Here is a 20,991-nt window from a genome sequence, read left to right as displayed (position 1 = left end):
ATGTGTATGTCAGTGAGAACTATCTCATGAAGTGATACAAATAAGCCATAAAAACAGTCTTCTACTGCCTTCGGAAAACATCAAATTATGCTATTAAATTGTTCATTTTTATATCAGTTATTTTTTGTGAAATTGGAAAAATAAAAAGGGCAAAATAATTATGGACAAAAATGCACAGTACATCTATGTAAAATGTAAACACATGACAAACCTGGACAAAGTTTAAATCCATAGTAGAATATTCCTCAGCTGTGATGACTCACTCAGTCAGTAAATCAATGCAGTACCATCACTATATATATATATATATATATATATATATATATAAAACTCTATTAAGACCCTCTGGTCTGTCACTGCATCACAGTGAGAGCTGAATTGTCCTAATGTTGTTTAGCTGCATGTCAGAATCATATAGGACACACACTATGCTCTGATTGGATGCTACTGAATGCAGATAAAAGTGTTACTTTATGTTCACCCCAATGGATGTGTACAAGTTGGACTGAAGTTTGCTGTGAGTCAGTTGATGGTGTGACATTGCTATGATATGCTGCCACTTGGTGGTGAATCTGAAACATGCAGGTGCATCTCAATAAATTAGAATATCATGGAAAAGTTCGTTTATTTCGATAATTAAATTCAAAAAGTGAAACTCATATATCATATAGATTCATTACACACAGAGTGAAATATTTCAAGCGTTTACTTCTTTTAATTATTATGGCTTACAGCTAATGAAAACCCAAAATTCAGTATCTCAGAAAATTAGAATATTGTGAAAAAGTTCAATATTGTAGACTCACGATGTCCCACTCTAATCAGCTAATTAACTGAAAACACCTGCAAATGTTTCCTGAGCCTTTAAATGGTCTCTAAGTCTGGTTCAGTAGGATACACAATCATGGGGAAGACTGCTGACTTGACAGTTGTCCAGAAGACAGTCATTGACACCCTCCACAAGGAGGGTAAGCCACAAAAGGTCATTGCTAAAGACGCTGGCTGTTCACAGAGTGCTGTATCCAAGCATATTCATAGAAAGTTGAGTGGAAGGAAAAAGTGTGGTAGAAAAAGGTGCACAAGCAACAGGGATAACCGCAGCCTTGAGAGGATTGTGAAGCAACGGCCATTCAAGAATTTGGGGGAGATTCACAAGGAGTGGACTGAGGCTGGGGTCAGTGCATCAAGAGCCACCACGCACTGACGTATCCAGGACATGGGCTACAACTGTTAGATTCCTCGTGTCAAGCCACTCCTGAACCAGAGACAACGTGGACTGCAGGCATGGACTGTTGCTCAGTGGTCCAAAGACCTCTTTTCAGATGAAAGTAAATTTTGCATTTCATTTGGAAATCAAGGTCCCAGAGTCTGGAGGAAGAGTGGAGAGGCACAGAATCCAAGTTGCTTGACGTCCAGTGGGAAGTTTCCACAGTCAGTGATGATTTGGGGAGCCATGTCATCTGCTGGTGTTGGTCCACTGTGTTTTATCAAGTCCAAAGTCAACGCAGCCGTCTACCAGGAAATTTTAGAGCACTTCATGCTTCCTTCTGCTGACGAGGTTTATGGAGATGCTGATTTCATTTTCCAGCAGGACTTGGCACCGGCCCACACTGCCAAAAGTACCTGGTTTAATGACCATGGTATCACTGTGCTTGATTGGCCAGCAAACTCACCTGACCTGAACCCCATAGAGAATCTATGGGGTATTGTCAAGAGGAAGATAAGAGACACCAGACCCAACAATGCAGACGGGCTGAAGGCCGCTATCAAAGCAACCTGGGCTTCCATAACACCTCAGCAGTGCCACAGGCTGATCGCCTCCATGCCACGCCGCATGGATGCAGTAATTCATGCAAAAGGAGCCCGACCAAGTATTGAGTGCATATATATATGAACATACTTTTCATTAGGCTGACATTTTTGTATTAAAAATCCTTTGTTTTATTGGTCTCATGTAATATTCTAATTTTCTGAGATACTGAATTTGGGGTTTTCATTAGCTGTAAGCCATAATCATCAAAATTAAAAGAAATAAACACTTGAACAGAGGCGGTGGACTAGTGGCAGAAAATAACGGACATCAGACTGGAAGGTTGCTGGTTTGAGGCCACGGACTGACAAAAAAACATAGCTGGATATGGACAACACCTGGATCTGTTCAAGTCCGAAAGGACTCTCCCTACCCCACTGTCTAAGTGCCCCTGAGCAAGGCACCTTACTCCCCCAACATCTGCTCCCTGGGCGCTGTCCATGGCTGCCCACTGCTCTGTGTGTTCATTGTGTGTGTTGTGCCCTACTGTGTTCACACGGATGGGTCAAAAGCAGAGGACAAATTTCCCCCATTTGCATGTAGTGTGTGCATGTGTGTGGGACCAATAAAGGTATCTTGATTCTTGATTCTTGAAATATTTCAGTCTGTGTGTAATGAATCTATATAATATGAGTTTCACTTTTTGAATTGAATTATCGAAATAAATGGACTTTTCCATGATATTCTAATTCATTGAGATGCACCTGTACATTCAATGGCAACTGAGAAAGAGAAGACAATTTTCTATTTTGCTAATAACTCTCTGTCTCAAAGGGAAATCAGTAAAATTGTGTTTATAATGCTGTAAGAATTGTGTACTTTTATTGAGCTACTTGCAAAGACTATAAAAAGAGATGTCACTTAGTGAAAGAATCAGAAATGTAATAAGGGGCAACATTATACAGTCCTTTAAAGACTAATGGTAGATTTGAGAAGTTGATCCTGTGATGCTGGGAGCAAATACATTTATTTAAAAAGTGAGTCTAAACCATTTTACACAAAAAATATTGCATACATACAGGTTTATTAAACATGATTTACCCAAGTTCAAGTGGACAGGTTTTCCCTTCTGTTAGAAGGGGGTAACAAATGTCAAGTCCCTGCACTTTGCATGTTTACATCAGTGCCGGAAGATAAAAGTCCGATCTTAGTGGGTGTTGTGTTTATTTATTTATGTCTTTGTCCAGTGTTAGAGTGGGTCTCTGCTGCCCGTTTGTCTTGATACAATTCATTCATAAAGCTGTTTACAGTTTAGTGAATCAAATCGTCTTTTTAAAATAGTCATTAATTCAATCAAATTGTTAGAGTTGTTTGAATCATGTGACTGCAGCCAGATAATACAGGTCAATATAAAACAGAGAAAGCTTGCTAGATGAATTTCGGTTTTCCATGAAATACTTCTAATTAAAATGGGTATGCAGTTTATGTATGTGATAGACATAGCCTTCTTGTGCCCAGTGCATGCAGGGGTAGGTTAAAAATCATAAACCGAGTGAGGCAGAAATAAATATCCTGTGATCTCAGTCCCCAACATGATTTTCATATTAACTGTATTAAATTAGGTAAGAAGCTCCCTATTTAATATTGACACCAAATCAAATTACAGGAAATTGTATCCACTCATCTTTTATTAACTTAAGTAACTTATGAATTCGCACAGTTGTCAAAGTAAAAATAGACTCTAATAAATTGTACTTTCAGTCAAACAGTTTTGTTAAATTGGGTTTGATCTGCTGATGGACGGTAAAATCACAGTATTGATTTACATTTAAACTGGACGCTCAGATGTTGTAGTAACACGTTATAAACCACAAGACTTCACTGGAGAAATACACAGTACACTCCTACAAGTTGGAGACGTCACACGTTTGTTTGTTTTTATTTTTATTTTAGTAAAGCAAATCCTCACTGAAGTCAAACAACATGAAAAATCTGACAACCAGCGACACAAGACAGGAAGTGACCTCAATGTGAGTTTAATGACGCGTTTAGGGCTGTGGGGAGAATCGGAATTTTGAAAACATATACAACTGAGTGGTGTTACAAGAGTTTCTGAGGTGTAATGTTTACTGTCAAAGATAATGCCAACTACATCATCCAACAAAACAGTGGATGTTAAGTATATTGCTTGAATAGACTATGACAGTATTACTATCAATATATTGTTCAAAATATGATTAAATACTATACATTATCTGAGTTGTCAGTTTATTATTATTATTGTTACTATTATTATTACTCTTTTTTTTCATTATCAAAAGTAGTAGTAGTACCAGCAGAAACAATATTGTACTCTTTCTTCTAATATTTATAATAATAATAACGATAACAATACAGCAACAGCTACCAACTCACAAAACCACATATGCCTAATTATGTCATATATGACATAATACTGTATCGCACTTGTAGGCGACACAGTCGTCCAATTTGAAATGTACGAGGATCAATGAACGCAACATAATTTCCTGTACAGAGGATATATCGTCGGCTCGAGCCAAAGCCAGTTAAATGTATTTCACGTTCAGGTATTTGCTTGACACTCGGTTAGAAAGTTGTTTCCTGCGCTATGGCGGAGTAACAGGCTTTTCAGACATGTTTGGGGAATATCTGGACGCGGCTCGACGACTTGGAAATCCTGCGGGCTCTACGAGCGAGGTACTGTTAGCACACAAGCTAAAGTGAAGCTAGCGGAGCGCTAACTTACAGGGGCTCATAATGTTGCTGCGCTGATTTGTTTGTCGACTGTCACACAGACGGACACACTTCAGCTCCACCCGGACTCACTGTCAACAACCGGGAAATGGCTGTGGACACATGCCGACGATACCGAAACTAACATTATCCATCAACAAGTGGTCTTTTTATATCTGTGTGTGTGTGTGTGTGTGTGTGTGAGAGAAACTGGTTAACAGATAGTTCAAACCTGTCTCTCCAGCCTGAGAGTTTATAGTGCTTGAATAATTCATGACTGATGTGACCGAGCTGACGTTATCTCATCGCTCCATAGATAAGGTTTGCTAATGTCAGGCGTTATATAACATCCATCGGTAATCTCCCCCCCCCCCCTGGCAGCAGATCTCACACTGTCCTATTTTCCCTCCATATCACTGGTTTTAACATGATTAGGACAGATTGTGTGTTTGTGTGTGTGGGGGGTGTGTCTTCAACCCAGCAGGTCGGAGCAGATTTACTCTTCCTCATAAGAAGCTTACACACACACACACACACACACACATTCTGACAGGGAATCACAGTCTGTAGCATAGAGGGGACAAACAATTGAAAACAGAGTAGTTGAACCAGGAATTGTGTGTGTGTGTGTGTGTGTGTGTGTCTTGCTGACAACAACTTTTGAGGCTTTAATGCAACATGTGAGTAGCTTAATAACCGGAGTGTGAAAGGGAAGGGATAGAGACTTTATTGATCCCGAGGGAAATTTAGGCAAGCTTTGTGTCCCATATGAGAGTTGTTGTGGAAACATGGTGCGCAAACAACCCCATTTCCACAATTGCATTGTATGTGAATGTGTTATTGAGACTGATCCGGAGCATAAGACACCTCAGCAGAACCTCTGCCATGTGGGAGGCAGCCCTACATAGATGATGATGGTGTCGTTGGACAGCTCGGGTCATAACAAGTCTTCAAGCTGCTGCATGACAGTTTTCTGTCACAGTGCAAAGCTACAAGCGCACTGGCAGCTGACAACCACAGTGGCCTAAAGGGAAAGTGTAACCGACACTCTACCTGGAAGAATGGTGCAACCACAAGGTGTGTCATTCCTGATTGTAAATCTTCATGTTTGAAGTGCATCCAGCCGCTGTGTATTTGGTTCAATCCCTTTAAATTGATACCTTGACATTAACTTACCACATCAGAGTGCTTAACAGTTCCCTCAGGGAAATGCTGCAAAAAACATGTCTCCATTGCGTCTCTGTCTTAGTTGTTAATTGCAGTATTTATCTGCACTTACCATCTTGGTGATATGCTGTTATTTGAGCTCAAATGAGTCTTGTTAAATTAGGTCTGAGTTGTCTTTGTGGAACTCTTGGCTTGGAAGTGGTATTTCATGAAGGTGTTTCGTAAGAAGTCCACTTTCTTTTTTCCTCCTTTCAAGAACAAGACAGGTGTAAGGGACACGACACAACTACAGAGGCAGTGATTTCTAGTGCTGTGTATCAGACTTCTGTACATTGTTGGTTTTAAGTATTGAAAATTACATTTAATTTCTGGTCAGATTCCTTGTTCACATATCTGTAAATTGTTGCTCTTTGCTTGAATGATCTCTTCCTGCACATGTAGGCAGCTGTAGTATTATCAAAGGCAGAACTGCTCAACAACTGTTGGCAAAGACAACAAGGTCAGCAGTGATTGTAATCTGTTCCCCATGTTGCATTCACCAGTGGTAGTCGAGGCTGATGCCGTTTGTTTTCCTCTGGCAAAGGGAATGTGATAGTGACGAATCAGGGATGGATACATCATCATTATTGGTAGAGAAATAAAGATATTATATTGGCACGGGTAAAAACAATTTCCAATCACACCAAGCCCCAATGATCTCACAATTATGAAACACCACCAGATCTGAGCACCTCTGAGGGGAAGTATGTTTCCTCCTTTACCTACTCTACAGCTACAGGCTGCAGAGACACAGCAGGACAAGGAGGGCTGAAGCTGTTCTCAGCTCTACTCTTTAAGATACATATAGTCATGCTGTGGATGATGATTCTATAATATCCACCTACATTATAAAAAAGCTTTCCCTGCCCTCACTTATGTGCTCACTCTCATTGTCAATCACAGCATGAACACTCCCATCTATCATCTTTTTTTATCTGGTGAAAAGAGGAGCCTGTCACTTTCCTTCTGAACACCATGTAATTATGTGACCCTTTCATTAATCACCCGCTGAGGTGACACAGGCAGGAGGGCATGTAATATTTACAAGTTTAGTTTGACCTTCAAGAGTTACCAACACTGTAAAAGGGATAGTTCACCTACAAATTTAAATCCACTTATTATGTGTGGGTGTGGTGTTTGAGTCCACAAAACACTTTTGGAGATTCAGGGGTAAACAGCGTTGCAGCCAAATCCAGTACAATTGAAGTAAATGATGACTGCACGTTATTCAACAATGAAGACGTTAGGGTAGTGTTCAAGATTTGCGTCGTTACACATTTGTGTCCTGTTGACAACACACTCGACACAGTTCAGTTAGATCATCTGTTGATTACAGAGAGATAAATAGTACTTGCATTACAGAAACTACTCAAAATAAATTGTAGTCGCTTTGGATAAAAGCATCAGCTAAATGAAAATGTAATGTAATGTAGTCAAATCTAAACCGTTTTCTGATCAGCGGTTGGGTTGTTTTCATTCTCAGATGACTGAACCCTGCTCATCATCAACCATGTCTTCTTTTAAACTCACGTCTACTGACTTTAACCAGCAGTGAGAGGAGGATACATGAAAGCTTAACTGTACTCACAAAAACACTGCATGAGCTTCCACCTTGTTAATGTGAAGGATGTTTTCATATGACTGGTGACATCAGGTGTTATACAGCTGACAGAGTTAAAAAGGTTCCTGAAAGGTTCTTTCAGGTAAAGCGCACAGTGGGTTTGCAGCGGCTCGGTGGCGTCAACAGATTGTCGTCAGCCTAGGCAATGATACCACTTAGTCACGTCGTTTCGCATCCTGTTGTAGTATTATATACTAAATTTATTTTGTACCCATATGATTCATGTTGTTGTTTAAAGGTGATATTGACACGGACAGACATTAACTGTATTTTTGTTGATGTTTTTTCAGCGAGACCTTCAGTATTCAACGCACTTCAGACACAGGCACTTTATGAAAATTATGAATCTGCGACCGACAACATGTGGAGCACAGAGAGTGGAATGTATATCACCAGTTAATATAATCACCAGTTAAAATAGAGCACCAGGACCAGCAGCAGCGTTGGTGCAGCTTCAGGGTTCTGTAGACAAAGTCCAGCAGTTAGTCTTTATTTGCCGTGGCTCAATTACTGCAGGTCACTTCTGCAGTTTCTGATATAAAACTGCAACCAGCATCATCACAGCCCGAGCAAGCAGCCCATTCCACACACGCAGGTTTAGAACAGGCACTGCATTAGTTATTACAATACATAAAAGTTAGCATTGCCTGATTGGGGTGTACGCAGGGCAGAGGTATGCATTGCCACTCTAATGCTTTTCATTTCAGATTGAAGCTGGGTGTAATAACCCTGGGAGTTTGCAGAGCTCACAAAACAAATGCTTGAAGAATTTAATGTTTTTCCACTTCTGACTGGTCCAGCAAATAAATGAGGCAGATGTCAATGAAACAGCTTCTGTACGAGCCCACAAAGAGCTGAGTGGAGGTCTACTCCAAAGTGAAAACACCTGTGTGGGTGTACCTCCAGTGTGCATGGCCTTTAATCTGTGCGTAGGATGTCATGGTGGAAAAGCTGCAAAGACTGCAGCAGAGCCCCTCAACAGCATCAAAGAAAGTGCCAGATGTGGCCTTGTACCTTAGCTGAAAAAACAATACAGTCAAACACAGGCGTAAGAAAAAGTCAGCTTCTTTTGAACTACTTTGCTCACAAGTCATTGTGTTGTCAGCAACCCACAAGCAAATGACAGAACACCAAAATATGGTTTACTGTTACTGAAGCATAATGAAAGCACCTCTAAAAAATGATTTACCATGATTTGTGTGGAGGTGTTTTCTTGTCAGGGTTTTAGACAAAGACTGACAGACAGCGACACTGTGTACAATAATAGCTCCTTTAGGCCTGTAAACTTATGTTTGGGTTGTAATATCTATTATTATGTTGGATGTGACATTTGTAGGAGCCGCAGTCATCTTATTACAGTAGTTAGGAAAAAATGTGATTAGGGCTTCAACAAACAATTGTATTGATTACTCTACCAATTATTTTCTTTGTTGACTAATACATCATGGAATGTCACATAATAATAAAAAAGCCCATCACAATTTACCAAAGACCATGATGACGCGCTTAAAATGCCTTTTATTGTCAGACGAACTCTTAACACAATGACATTCGCTTTATTATCACTGAAGACAACCAGAAAATACCCACATTTTAGATGCTGTAAACAGCAATTTTAAAAGTGAATTTAATTTTGCAATTTTTTCTTTAATATAACTAGTTTAGTTCTAATTGTGATTGTAACACTACATGATACTGGTACTGTATGTCAGCTTTACAGTCCTTGCCTAATGTGTGAATGACTTTACTTAGTGTAATTTTCTTATTTCTGAACTATTGACTTAATGTGAACAAAGGGACATCATGTCTATAGGTGGTCATGGATCGAACCATAATAGGGTCACACTTAAGCCGTTATGCTGCTATACTCACCCTGAACTGTGTGGACAAGATCCCTATTCTTTTCTGCACACTCTGGCTTACCATGGGACAAAGAAGGTGGAAATTTACTTAACACTTTAGGCATCAGAATTTTTCCCTGAAGGGAAAGGCATGGAAGGTGTTTGGCTTCATCCAGCTGTTAATAAAACCACTCTATAGTTTATTCAACAGGATGTATGGTGACATTTTCACCCTGAAATGTGGGAAACATGTGAGGCAACTATTTTTATAATAGATGGTGCACCTGGTCTTGTTAAACAGCCTCTTATTCCACGGCTATTAAATAACCATTTACAGCAATTACACCCAATTTCGGTTCAAACTATGTTTCCAATGGTTTGAGTAGGTTGTTTTTTTTTGCTTTTTAAAAATAATGGTAAAGATGACTAAATATTCTTTGCATTGGTCCTGAAGGTAAAATATAGCCCTCTTTGTAATCTATATAGCAGAATGATAATAAGACTGATGCCTACATTTATCATCTATCTGCGTGTTACTGTTTATGCACATGCTCGGTGTTGGAGCTGTCACCCGTTCTTTGGTTGACTGATCAAAGTAGGCAAATCAGAGCAAAGTGGTAAAAAAAGGACTAAATTGCAACATTTCATCATAACTTAATTGTCAGAATGAACTTAGATGACTCATTGCAGTGTGCTGATATAAGGCTGATATATTTCCCAGAAGCTTTTGTAATTCAATATTGTTGTGCTGTGAGCAGCAATTTCTTGGTTTATGAGCCTAATGATTTTTCTCCTCTTTCAAAGTGAGAGACATGGACAACTCTGTCACCCTGTGGCAGTTCCTACTCCAGCTCCTATTGGATTCCAGTAATGACCAACTCATCTGCTGGACCAATGAGGAAGGGGAGTTCAAGCTGCGGCAGGCGGAGGAGGTTGCCCGGCTGTGGGGTGCTCGAAAAAACAAGCCCAACATGAACTATGACAAACTGAGCAGGGCCCTCAGATACTACTACGACAAGGTAAACACACATCAACTCCTCTCTTCTGCAGTGGTTCTAGTTTCCTGAAAGCAGCTGCCTTGTATTTGATGTGGCAGCTCAGTCTTTTGGTCTTTAGATTTCTTCTGTCAGGTAACTAGAACAGTTCCTTTACTATCGCCACTATACTACATATCCTAAAATAAAAGCTGGTAGCCAATTAACAGCTGGGTCTCTGCCAGGGGCGCGGCCGTCACAAACAAATAAAGGCTGGCCCTCATATACAGGCCAGGAAAAAAACAAGGTGGAAAAGCTATGTCTGTAGTGTGCCTGCGGCAGTTAAGCACTATTTACATTTCTACTTTCTACCACATTTCTATGGCAATGAATCTTATTTTACAAACTTTTTGAGGATTCAAAAGGCTTTCCACTGGTCCTAGAGGTGGGAAGATTTAAAAACAGGTTGTGTGAATTAAGAGAGGTTGAGAATGAATCAGTTTCTTCTTTATTGCCCTTCTTATTATGAGTTAAGTATAAAAAAATTACATGCAATGCTGGTTCAAAATCCAGAAATGTTCTGGTGCACTGATGATGCAAGATAATTGCTCATTAGTTGGCTACCATTGTTTCTAAATCTTGGGGGAAAAGTCTTTAAAAGTTTATTTGTTTAGTATTGTTATTGAAGCTGCCGTTTCTTTATTTCTTGTAGTTTTTCTTTTTATAAATAACTGTCTTGTAAGCCTGTTTTAGGGTGGGCACATAATGTGTATGAAAAGAAAAAAGAAAAAAATATCAATCTATGATTTCAGTAATATAACCCTCCTATATTTAACACTTAAATGAATAGTTCACACAAATATAAAAATTTACTCTATCTACTCACAACTATGCCGATGGAGGGGTGGGTGAAGTGTCTAGATCAGTGGTCGCCAACTCGTCGATCGCAAACTACAGGTCGATCTCGCAGTCTTCACTGTCGATCCCCCAACTCTCTGGACTCACTGGCTGTCGTCGCGCCGCAGATCAGCTGTGTGACGGTTGTCTGTTTTTCACACGCGCTGTGTCCGCTACTGGCGGTGGAGTTGCAGGTTTATCGCCTGCATTTCCTTCAAGAACAAGTTGGTTTATGTACTAAATTAAATGTCAGGACTCTACGGTATGAAGACGCGCATCTTTCGGTCTGTCGATAACAATCAAAGCCCCGTTGGAACAAATGAGTGGATTCAGAAGGTGAAATGCTGGAGTGCTTTTACTTTGAAACGGGTTCGGAAAGTGTTGTAAATACATTTGTGTCATAAACAAATAAACATTGTGGTTCACAGCAGAATAAACAGAGAAAATGATCTTTCACCTGAGTTTTAATGTTTATCTGATGAATTTATGTCACAAACAAATAGTTGCAACACTTTCTGTATGCTTTTTCAAAATAAAAGCACTCCAGCGTTTCTGTTGATGGAATCCATTCCCTTGTTTAAAAAGTTTTTTTTATTGTGAAATATTTGCAGGAGTGGAAGATGCACAGCTTCATACTGTGTAGTACTGGTATTTATTTGCGTACAAGGGACTTCTTTCATACAGGGCAATAATCATATTTGGGGCCATATTAAAATCAAAGCCTATATGTAAAAACATTGTGCTGCAGTAGCAGCTCCTCTGCAGAACATGTTGTGCAACTGAGAAGCTCCATATTGTGCACTGTAAATATGAAATGATATTAATTTGAATATTGTGCATTGAATAGAAAAAGTTACACAACAGCCTCTTTGTGTATATTTATTTCTTGTACATTCAGCGTTTAACAGAAATTGCAAAAAATTATAATTATGACCCTCCTAAGGGTTTTTTTTGGAAGATATCAGGGTAGTAGATCTCGGCTTACCTTTGGAATTAAAAAGTGATCTTGGGCTCGAAAGGTTGGTGACCACTGCTCTAGATGGATGATAATGTCTCAGCTAACTTTTAGTAATGTACATTGTTTCACAATAGAAGCCCTAAGTTAAGGGTGTATATCCAATGAAATGCTTGAGGGCTTTTTAATTGAAAAAATTAAAGGAAGTGTTGTTTATATTGACAGCGTAATGCAGTAACTAATGGGGCAAATGGTAGCTGAACAAAAGGAGGTGTTATACTAATATGACCAATTATACTCATCAAACAGAGGGAATTAGAAAGACCTGCCTCTAATACAAATGTACCTTGAGGTAAATAAAGGAAATATCCAACCATTAGTCAACTGTTGCCTGTGCTCTACATTGTCATTCCCACAAACAACCAGAATGGTAAAGGTCCATTGCTGAGTGACATGTGTAGAGAGGGAGAGTGCTGTCTGTCTCTCAGTCTGCTTGTGGTTTGGCAGAAGCACTGCCTAACCCTGTGGGCGTTCTGGGCAGGGCTGCTTTGGTATGTGTGGCTGCAGTATTAGTGGCTGCTGGTTTGGTACAGACAGGAAGGACAGAGTTGTCCCATCCGTAAGGCTTTTCTGTGGTCTCCCCTTTTCTATTTTACTTCTAGTGCCTCTTGGGTAAAACCATACTACATGAGGGAAAGTCTTGTTTCTGTCCTCGCCGTGTGCTTGCTTTCATATCATTCTTTAAGTGATGTAGTTTTTTTTATTTCTACCTACTAATTCCACAAACGTCTGTCTGTCTGTATTTAGAATGCATATCTGGAGAACAGTTCATCTTATTGGATTCACAGTTGGCATATGCATTGTAAATTGCCCAAGAAAATGAAGTACAGAATTTGGTGCGACAGTCTAACTTCCTAGTCTTCTTCTACGTCCTTGGATAAACTACAACAGTGGTTGGCAACGGTGTCAAACCAAGGGTCAAAATCGCAACCATATCATTTTCACAACCATATCGGACTGATAGACATTCAAAGATCTCCATCTGGGCAGCAAAATTCATAGCATAATTTCCTCTTTAGCAAGTTGTCTTAAAGGTAAAAGCACAGCATTCGTTTTGTTGCTCTAATGCTTTATACCGAGTAGAATTACAATCTTAACTGCAGATAAACATATAATATAACATAAAATACATTCTGACATGCGTTTTCTGTGTCTTACAGAACATCATAAAGAAGGTGAATGGTCAGAAGTTTGTCTATCGCTTTGTGTCCTATCCTGAAATCCTGAAAGGAGATGTGGCTACCCGAACAGATGGTGGGGATGTGGGTGGTGGGGGCATTCCACCCTTAACAAGAAGGGACAGCATCCTACAGGAGGGTGAGTCTGGTGATGGAGGCAAGGAAGGAGGTAGCACAGGGGCTCTGGGCTCAAGCACCAAGCAGTCAAACCGTAACGACTACATCCACTCAGGCCTGTACACGTCCTTCACACTCAACTCGCTACAAAATGGACGCCAGCTCTTCAAGTCCATCAAAATGGAGAACCCAGCAGAGAAGATGGCAGACAAGAGGGGTCTCACTGCCACAGCCCAGAGCCAGCCACAACAGCCAACTGCTTTGCCGTCTGTCATCAAGTTTGGAAACACCCCTTCGAAACCAGCACTAGCATCGCCTCCTCAGGTTGCCATAGAGCCAACCATTGTGTCCAACCACTTCAATCCTCTGCAAGCTCCGCCCCGGAAGTTTGAAGAAATCAGCACACACTCCTCCCTGCCCCACCATTCTGTCTTCTTATTTGAACACATCCGCCCATCAGAATCAACGTTCAGCTTATCAGAACTGACGTCAGCCAGCCCATCCCCAAGCTTAGTGCCTGACTCCTCTCAGGAACTGGTGATTGACAGCGACATCGAGTCTGGATCATCTCAGCACAGAAATGCTAAGGCGGCAGAGCTGAGAGACGCTCAGGCAAAGGAGAAGGCAAATATACATACAAACACATCACACACAATTAATTAATTGTCCCTGCAACATTATTTTCTCTGTCAGCTTCTTATATGTTCCAACTCCAAAAGTTTTAAAAGTTCTTTGTGCGCTCTGCTTCACTGGTTTGAATTTCATGCACCAATCAGATTTGAGCAACTTTTGATATTTGAATCTGATGATCCTTACCTTTCAAAGCCGATGTCAGTTAAATCTAAACGCACCCATACATGAATGATGAAGCCAAATAAACTTTCAATAAATAATAGCTAAGTCTGTAAATCACCATCAATGATTTTCCCACTTTGGATCAACAGCAACAAACAACACACCGAGTCATTATGAACTTTTTATTGACTCACCTTTTAGCTCTTTGTTGGTCTCCACCAGCTCCTGTGTAAAAATTACTCACCAACTAGTCAATCATGTGGCAGCACTTCAGTGTATAAAATTATGCAGATACAGGTCAGGAGCTTCAATTGATGTTCACATAAAACATCAGAATGATGAAAAATGTGATCTCACTGACTTTCACTGTGAGTGTGAGCTAACTCAGAATGGAGCCCAAATAACGTAGTAGCGTAGTAGATCTGCAGGCAGAAATACCTTGTTGATTAGTGTGGGGAATGATCAGAGAGGTTGGAGATGACGGTAGCTGACAGGCTATAGTAACTCCGATAGCCACATCTATGGTGAGCATTAAAGCATCTCACAATGAGCAACAGGTCCATTCTTAAGGTGACTGGGTTACAACAGCATCAATTCTGGAGCCCATTGGTTATTCGTCTGATGAAGAATTAGCCTCTGTGAGCAACAGCCAATATTTGGGGGCTTTTAGTGTAGACAGCAGATAGACAGACAGCGGACCAGACTCTGTCTTCCACTGCCGCACACTGTTTACTGTTTGACTAGTTTCTTTTATCAGTTAAACCTTTCTTTACAAAAACAATACTTTTAGTTCAAAACAACATTTTGGCTTATCTTTATTACCACCTATTTGCATATAATTGCAGATTTAAAAAAAAGTAAATAGCGATACATTTTGGTCAATGTGTTCCACCTCTTTTGCTCTCAACACAGACAGTTTACCTGTGGGCAACAATAACCTGCTCAGATGTGATTGTTCAAACTAGAAACAGAAACCAGAAGGATTCCTGCCCCATAATCTTGTCTCTTGCCCACAGATTCTGCAGATTTACAAACAGAATCTGTTTATGATTACAACAACACAGAACAGTGAAAGTGATCAGTAAAATATTAAAGTTATGTAAAAAATTAAATAATGAAAAGACTCTAAAATGTTATAAAGAATTGATGGTAACTGCAGTCAAGTGATGATTCTGTTAAGGTTCATCACGACACACAAACCTTTGTCATTCAAGGAGTCAAGTTTAGCACTTTTCATACAATGTAACACAAAGTGCTTTACAGAATAAAAGCAATAAAAACAAAAAACCCATCCACACACTGAGCAAGACAATATTAACAGATAAATAGTTGCTAAACTATGCAATTTTGTTCTTGTAGTCATACAGCACCCCACCCGAAACCACTAACACAGAAGAAATAAATGGAAAATAAAATAGATTTCACTATTAACTTCACTCAAGGAGAACAACAAAATGAATCAATCAAATTTCTGTTCTAACACAATTTTTAACATTAGTCCAGGGGATCATTCTTGTGTGTGTTCTAGATTAAAATCTAAACTATTATGGCTTACTGTTTTCTACTTATAAAATGTGTACACTGCCTAAAGCACATGCTTTGCTAATGTATATCCACAGATATTTTAGAGTATGACAAGTGTCTCACTGTGTCCAGCAGGTGGACAGCGGCACCGCTCTGTCTGGAGATGAGATCAGTTTTGTGGATGCTGAAACCAGTTCATCCTCAGTGAGCAGCTCTACCACATTCAGCACTCAGAGTTTAGGAAAGACACGCAAGCCGCCGAAAATCCTGCAGATCAGCCCACCTGCTCTGCTGGTCACCACGTCCGACTTCTCCCCCATGAACCTCTGCAGCCCCTCACTACCTACTGCATCTCTCACACCAGCAATGCTACAGGTGAGTGGGGTCTTTTCTCCTGAGGTTGTGAAGATAATTTTACTTCAGGCCACACAACATTAACCAAACACAGCAGCAACAAAATGAAGTGGTTGGACAGTTGAGTAAAGTGATCAGTATGTTTAACAGATTAAAACATCTCATGATACCAGTTTGCAAGAGTGATGTGTGTCAAGACAGCACTTGAAAGCAACAGCAGAAAAGTAATTGTGAAAACTCACACGAATATGAACGAACTTGACAAAAGATTGAAATGCTGATTTAGTGAGCATTTGTTTTCAGGCTCATTAGGGATAGAATAACAGCGCCACGAAACCTGTCTGAACTAGATTGAACATGATGATAAACGAAATGTGTTATGTGTATATAATTCTGTAGCTGAAAGCATGTAGCTTGATGCTAGTGAGACAATCAAATGACCCAATTTCTTCCTGCCACAGTATGTAAACACTTTTTCTGTCAACAACATGGCAGCATCCATTTCACAGAGCACCGGCTGTAGCCTGAATAATTTGTGAGAAGCATAACATATCATCTGCAGTCCTGACTGTGACTCACTGCAATGTAACGTCCTGCATCCCTATGGAAGCAGCACAGTCATCAAAGAAGAGAGAGCTCAAAAATGTCCCCTGTGTAATGCTGCATTATTCAAAATTTTTAAAACAACAAAAGTAAAAATATTTTGAGTATTTATTTAAAAATAAAAATTGGGGTTGCATGTGCTGTACATATATAATTATTTCTTCATCTAACAAAGCTCAGTGTTAACTGCTGAACTGATACTATCGTATCGTGACTGTTTACCATGCAATTATGTGCATCTCAATGTATTGTGGTGAAGCAGTTAGACCTCTTACTTACTATAAACTTAGACTGTAAGTAAATAGAAAACACAGCTGCAGACAAACATCAATAGCCGATTAAATAACAGGCAAGAACTGGTTTTGCAGAGAGAACAGCATTTAATGTTTGTGACCAGTAGGTGGCAGCAGAGCTGCATTTATCGTTTGATGCTAGGCTGTTTGGACTAGTTTTGTTGTGCTTAATTTAATCCTGCTGATGCTGTTTATAGACCACATGACTGTTAGCTACTGTACAAATGTCTATTAGATCTGCAGATTCCGAGAGTATATTATTCTGTCTCTTTGCAGTAGTTCAGCTTCGGTCATGGGATCCACAGCTCAGACAGCCAGGAGTTCCACTCTGATTTCTCTCTCTCCGTTAGAGACTGACTGAAAGCAGTTTCTTGATTATCAATACAAATTTATGTAGTTAAAGGTTTTTACTAGCGTGTAAATTACTGTTGTGTTCAGTATCTTAAAATTTGACCCAACCCTTCATTCACAAACCAAAAACAAATGAATAAAAAGACTAATTATCCAGAGTTAGTGACACTGTGTTTTACGATTCCACTGAAATCTGAAAAATACATGTCAATAAGTGATTATAGACCTAGTGCAATAAATGTGACAGGTAAGTAAACTAAATATTTACTCAAAGGCGTGTGATATAATTTGTTCTACTGATCACGTGTGTGTGTGTGTGTGTGTGTGTGTGTAAAATGTGCATGTAATGTGTCATTAAAATAAAATATGTTCTTAAACAAGCTGTGGGGGCCATTGTTTAGAAGTACATTCTCATATGTATAGTATCCTGTTCTTCACAGGTTGTTTTTTACAGTTGCTTCATACAGGTGGAATGGTCTGTTCATTATCGAGTAGTGATTGATGTTCCTATCTGTTTAAATTAAAGTAGCACATCATCAGAAAATTGCCAAAAGGATGTAACTAACATTGCTAATAGAAGGGATAGTTATGTGGATCCATATAATTTGTGGTCTTCAGAAACCACTCTAAGCTGCAAAAGGTTCCTCCGTCACTGGTAGAGGTCATAGAGCATGTGAATTAATGTGATCTTTCAAACAAGATGTATGGACTTGCACTTCTAGTTTGTTATCTGCAAAGATTACCCTATTCCCTAAACTCTGAATGGTTTACTGCAGGCAACCTTTTTGACAATAAGTGCCAATGTAACATTTTTTTATATTAAGTTTTATTATTGAACCACATTCATGTTTCCAACAGACATGTCATTTTATTCCATCCATATTGGCTATATATAGAACAACACTTTAAAGAAACATGTTTATCTCATTATGATTGCAATAATAAGTTTGTCATTAACCCCACCAACCACACTCATATTCAGAATTGCAAAAGCTTGCTTCAAAGACTTTGAGAGAGTTGGCTTCTCATACCTGGACACTGCACGATTGATCGATTCTCCCTTGTCTGCCTGATCTTTGGAACTTCTTTCGTGCTTTGTCTCAAAGTGGCGCTTAACACTGGACGTTCGGCCAACAACATTTTCAAACGTGCACACAGCACGGTCTTTATGAAAACCAAAGCCTTAGTCTTCTGCCCATGAGGGCTGAAATGCCCATGCCTTCAGTTTTTAGCTAGCGGGCATGCCATCACCAATATACCTGAACGGCTGCACTTCACGGGGATTCATGTGGGGAAATGCGAGCAGCGCCGGCTGGGAGGCTTCTTCTTATTATTATTTAATGGCTCTTGGCATCCAGCCTATGGCGCATTACTGGCACCTAGTGGCTGGGAGGTGTTAACATCAATCAAGCTAAATAATTCAGGCTGCGTGACGGCAAAACCTTTGAACATTTCTTTAATAAGTGTGCCAATGATTATGGCGCCGCGTGCCATCATTGGCACACGTGCCTTTTTGTGGCCTATAGTTACCAAGTAAAATGTATTAACAATATGTAGACGATACTTAAGCAAATGTCAATGTCTGTGCCGTCTGGTGGAAAAACTACTACTGGTAATGGAGACATCTCTCTATCGCAATTTCTCATTAGTTATTGTCGTTAAAAGGCGGTACAATATTTATCTACTAATATTTTTCTGTGTGTGACTCACATATCTTGAGAACCAATTATCCTATTTGCTTTACACTTGTGTACACACGATATTTACCATCTTAATAAACCTTGAATAAACAGGCGAGCAGTTCTCTGTAGCAGCAGTGGTAGGGACGCAACACAGTAATTGAAATTGTCTAACACGACAACAGCGTTCATGACAACAGACACTGATACTTCAGTTTGGGGTTCCGTGTGTTGAGTCGAGCTTCACAGAACTATGAACAAAAAGGCGAACATTCCAAAAAGGCAGCTTAAGAATTGGCGCTGCACTTCTATATGTAAATAGATCAAATTAGCCAGTATCAGCCATGGCTGCTTCATTGTTCACATTGTAATGAAAGTGACATGAGTCTGTCTTGTATGTCTTCCTCCTCAGACTCCCACACTGTTGCTGACTCCCAGTCCTCTGCTGTCCAACATCCACTTCTGGAGCACGCTCAGTCCTGTCGCTCCACTCAGCCCAGCCACACGGCGCCAGGGAGGACACCTGTTCCAGTTTCCGTCGGTCCTCACCTCCCAGTTCCAGATCCCTGTACTCAGCACAGATGGGACCAACACGCCTGGCCCCATTTCACCAGACCCTCAAAAGACATAGAGTTCAACCGCCCATAGCATCACCATGTTTGGACCCAGACAGTCAAACTCTCCCAAACCCACCACTCCAGAGCTCCATCTCCTGCTCCCACATCCAGGACACTAATGTGGGAGCTCCGTCATGACCTTCCCCCTCACACTGGTGCTTTAAAGTTCACTACAATCTGCTGTGTGGAGGGAGGAGCTGAGGAGTCCAGGTTTGATGGATGAAGGTAACACGTTCATAGCATTTAGCATTTACAGCCTGAGGATGCCATACTGCACTCACACACTGACGCCGCTGCTCTGTAAGCACTTACATAGTATTTTTGTCTGGCTTTTTGAGATCCTCAGTCACACCAGTTCAAAGGCGGGAGGAATTTCCATGGCAACTGTGTGCATGTGGATCGGACCCTCGTCAGCCACAAGCTGCTTCACTCTTGGACACACAAGACCAGTAAAATTGCAGATATCTCAACCTTTCCTTTAGAGCTCCCTTCTTATCTTGTGCAACAGTTACTGCCACGAAAAAAGCTCTTTGGTTTTTCTGTTATCGGTTCCCAACCAATTTTCTCCTCTGCTGACACTCTGCTCCTTTTTGTTGCACTGTCCTTATACTCATGTACCTGGCATGTGAAACTAAAGCTCTTTAATCTTCAACCTGAACTTCAGTGTCAAGCCTTGCCTTCAGCTGCTCTGCATTGTTATAGCCATATCCAACAGGACTTTTACCTTGACTGTCTTATTGTGACGTGTGGCCATAGTCCAAGCTGAACCTTGAATCACGCCTCTATGTAACTGTTCTAGTGTGTGTATACAGTAGAATAGCCCTGAAAGCCAGTGTGGCCTGGTCTGCCTCCAGCCAGAAAGCTTTCAATGACACAAAGTGAAGCCATAACCCTTTCTGAGCATCGACTCTGCAATTAGAAACTCACAAACCCTGTACGTCTTACTGCTCTGATGTTGCCTTTTTAACTTAACCATTAATTGGTAAAGGCAGACATAATTCACTTATCATGGTAGAGATGACAGTTTCAAGTTATGAAAAAAAAAAAACGTATTGAAATGGCAAATTTTCTAAGAATACAGTAGTTTGACATGTTGAAGAATACAGTTGAGAGTTAAATGAGAGGATTGATTCACAGCTATCATGTTTGACCAGGAAACATGTAGCTTCCTTAACTTAGCCTAGCACAAAAGCTGGAAATAGGTAAATGACTAGTTTAGCTTAGTCTGAGAGTAACAAAACCTCTTCAGCTCACCAATAAACACTATTATTTGTGTGTTTTAATACAAAAATGTAAAAACACCACTTTTTATTGGGAGGCAAAGGGACGGTGACTGTCCCGGATGTTGCCTGGCAGCTACAAATCCTAATATTTACAAAATCCCAATTGAAAAAAACAACATGCTGTCTCCAGCTATATAGC

At 40.2% G+C, this 20,991-nt stretch overlaps 1 protein-coding gene across 2 annotated transcripts; it reads left to right on the top strand.

Annotated features, from left to right (window-relative positions):
• Window positions 1-4,257: 4,257 nt before the first annotated feature.
• On the top strand, window positions 4,258-20,662 carry elk4 (ETS transcription factor ELK4). 2 transcript variants are annotated; one of them, XM_034586579.1, is made up of 5 exons: window positions 4,258-4,468; window positions 9,977-10,191; window positions 13,219-13,977; window positions 15,808-16,047; window positions 19,365-20,662. In XM_034586579.1, exons 2-5 carry the CDS (start codon window positions 9,985-9,987, stop codon window positions 19,581-19,583), a joined length of 1,425 nt encoding a protein of 474 aa, XP_034442470.1. In that variant the 5' UTR covers window positions 4,258-4,468; window positions 9,977-9,984; the 3' UTR covers window positions 19,584-20,662. The 2 variants fall into 2 exon arrangements, with proteins under 2 accessions (XP_034442470.1, XP_034442469.1); XM_034586578.1 differs by having other exon boundaries at window positions 15,805-16,047.
• The last annotated feature ends 329 nt before the right edge of the window (window positions 20,663-20,991 follow it).

The sequence above is a fragment of the Hippoglossus hippoglossus genome, chromosome 5, assembly GCF_009819705.1.
Source record: "Hippoglossus hippoglossus isolate fHipHip1 chromosome 5, fHipHip1.pri, whole genome shotgun sequence".
NCBI lineage: Eukaryota > Metazoa > Chordata > Actinopteri > Pleuronectiformes > Pleuronectidae > Hippoglossus > Hippoglossus hippoglossus.
This window is presented reverse-complemented; position numbering and strand designations above follow the sequence as displayed.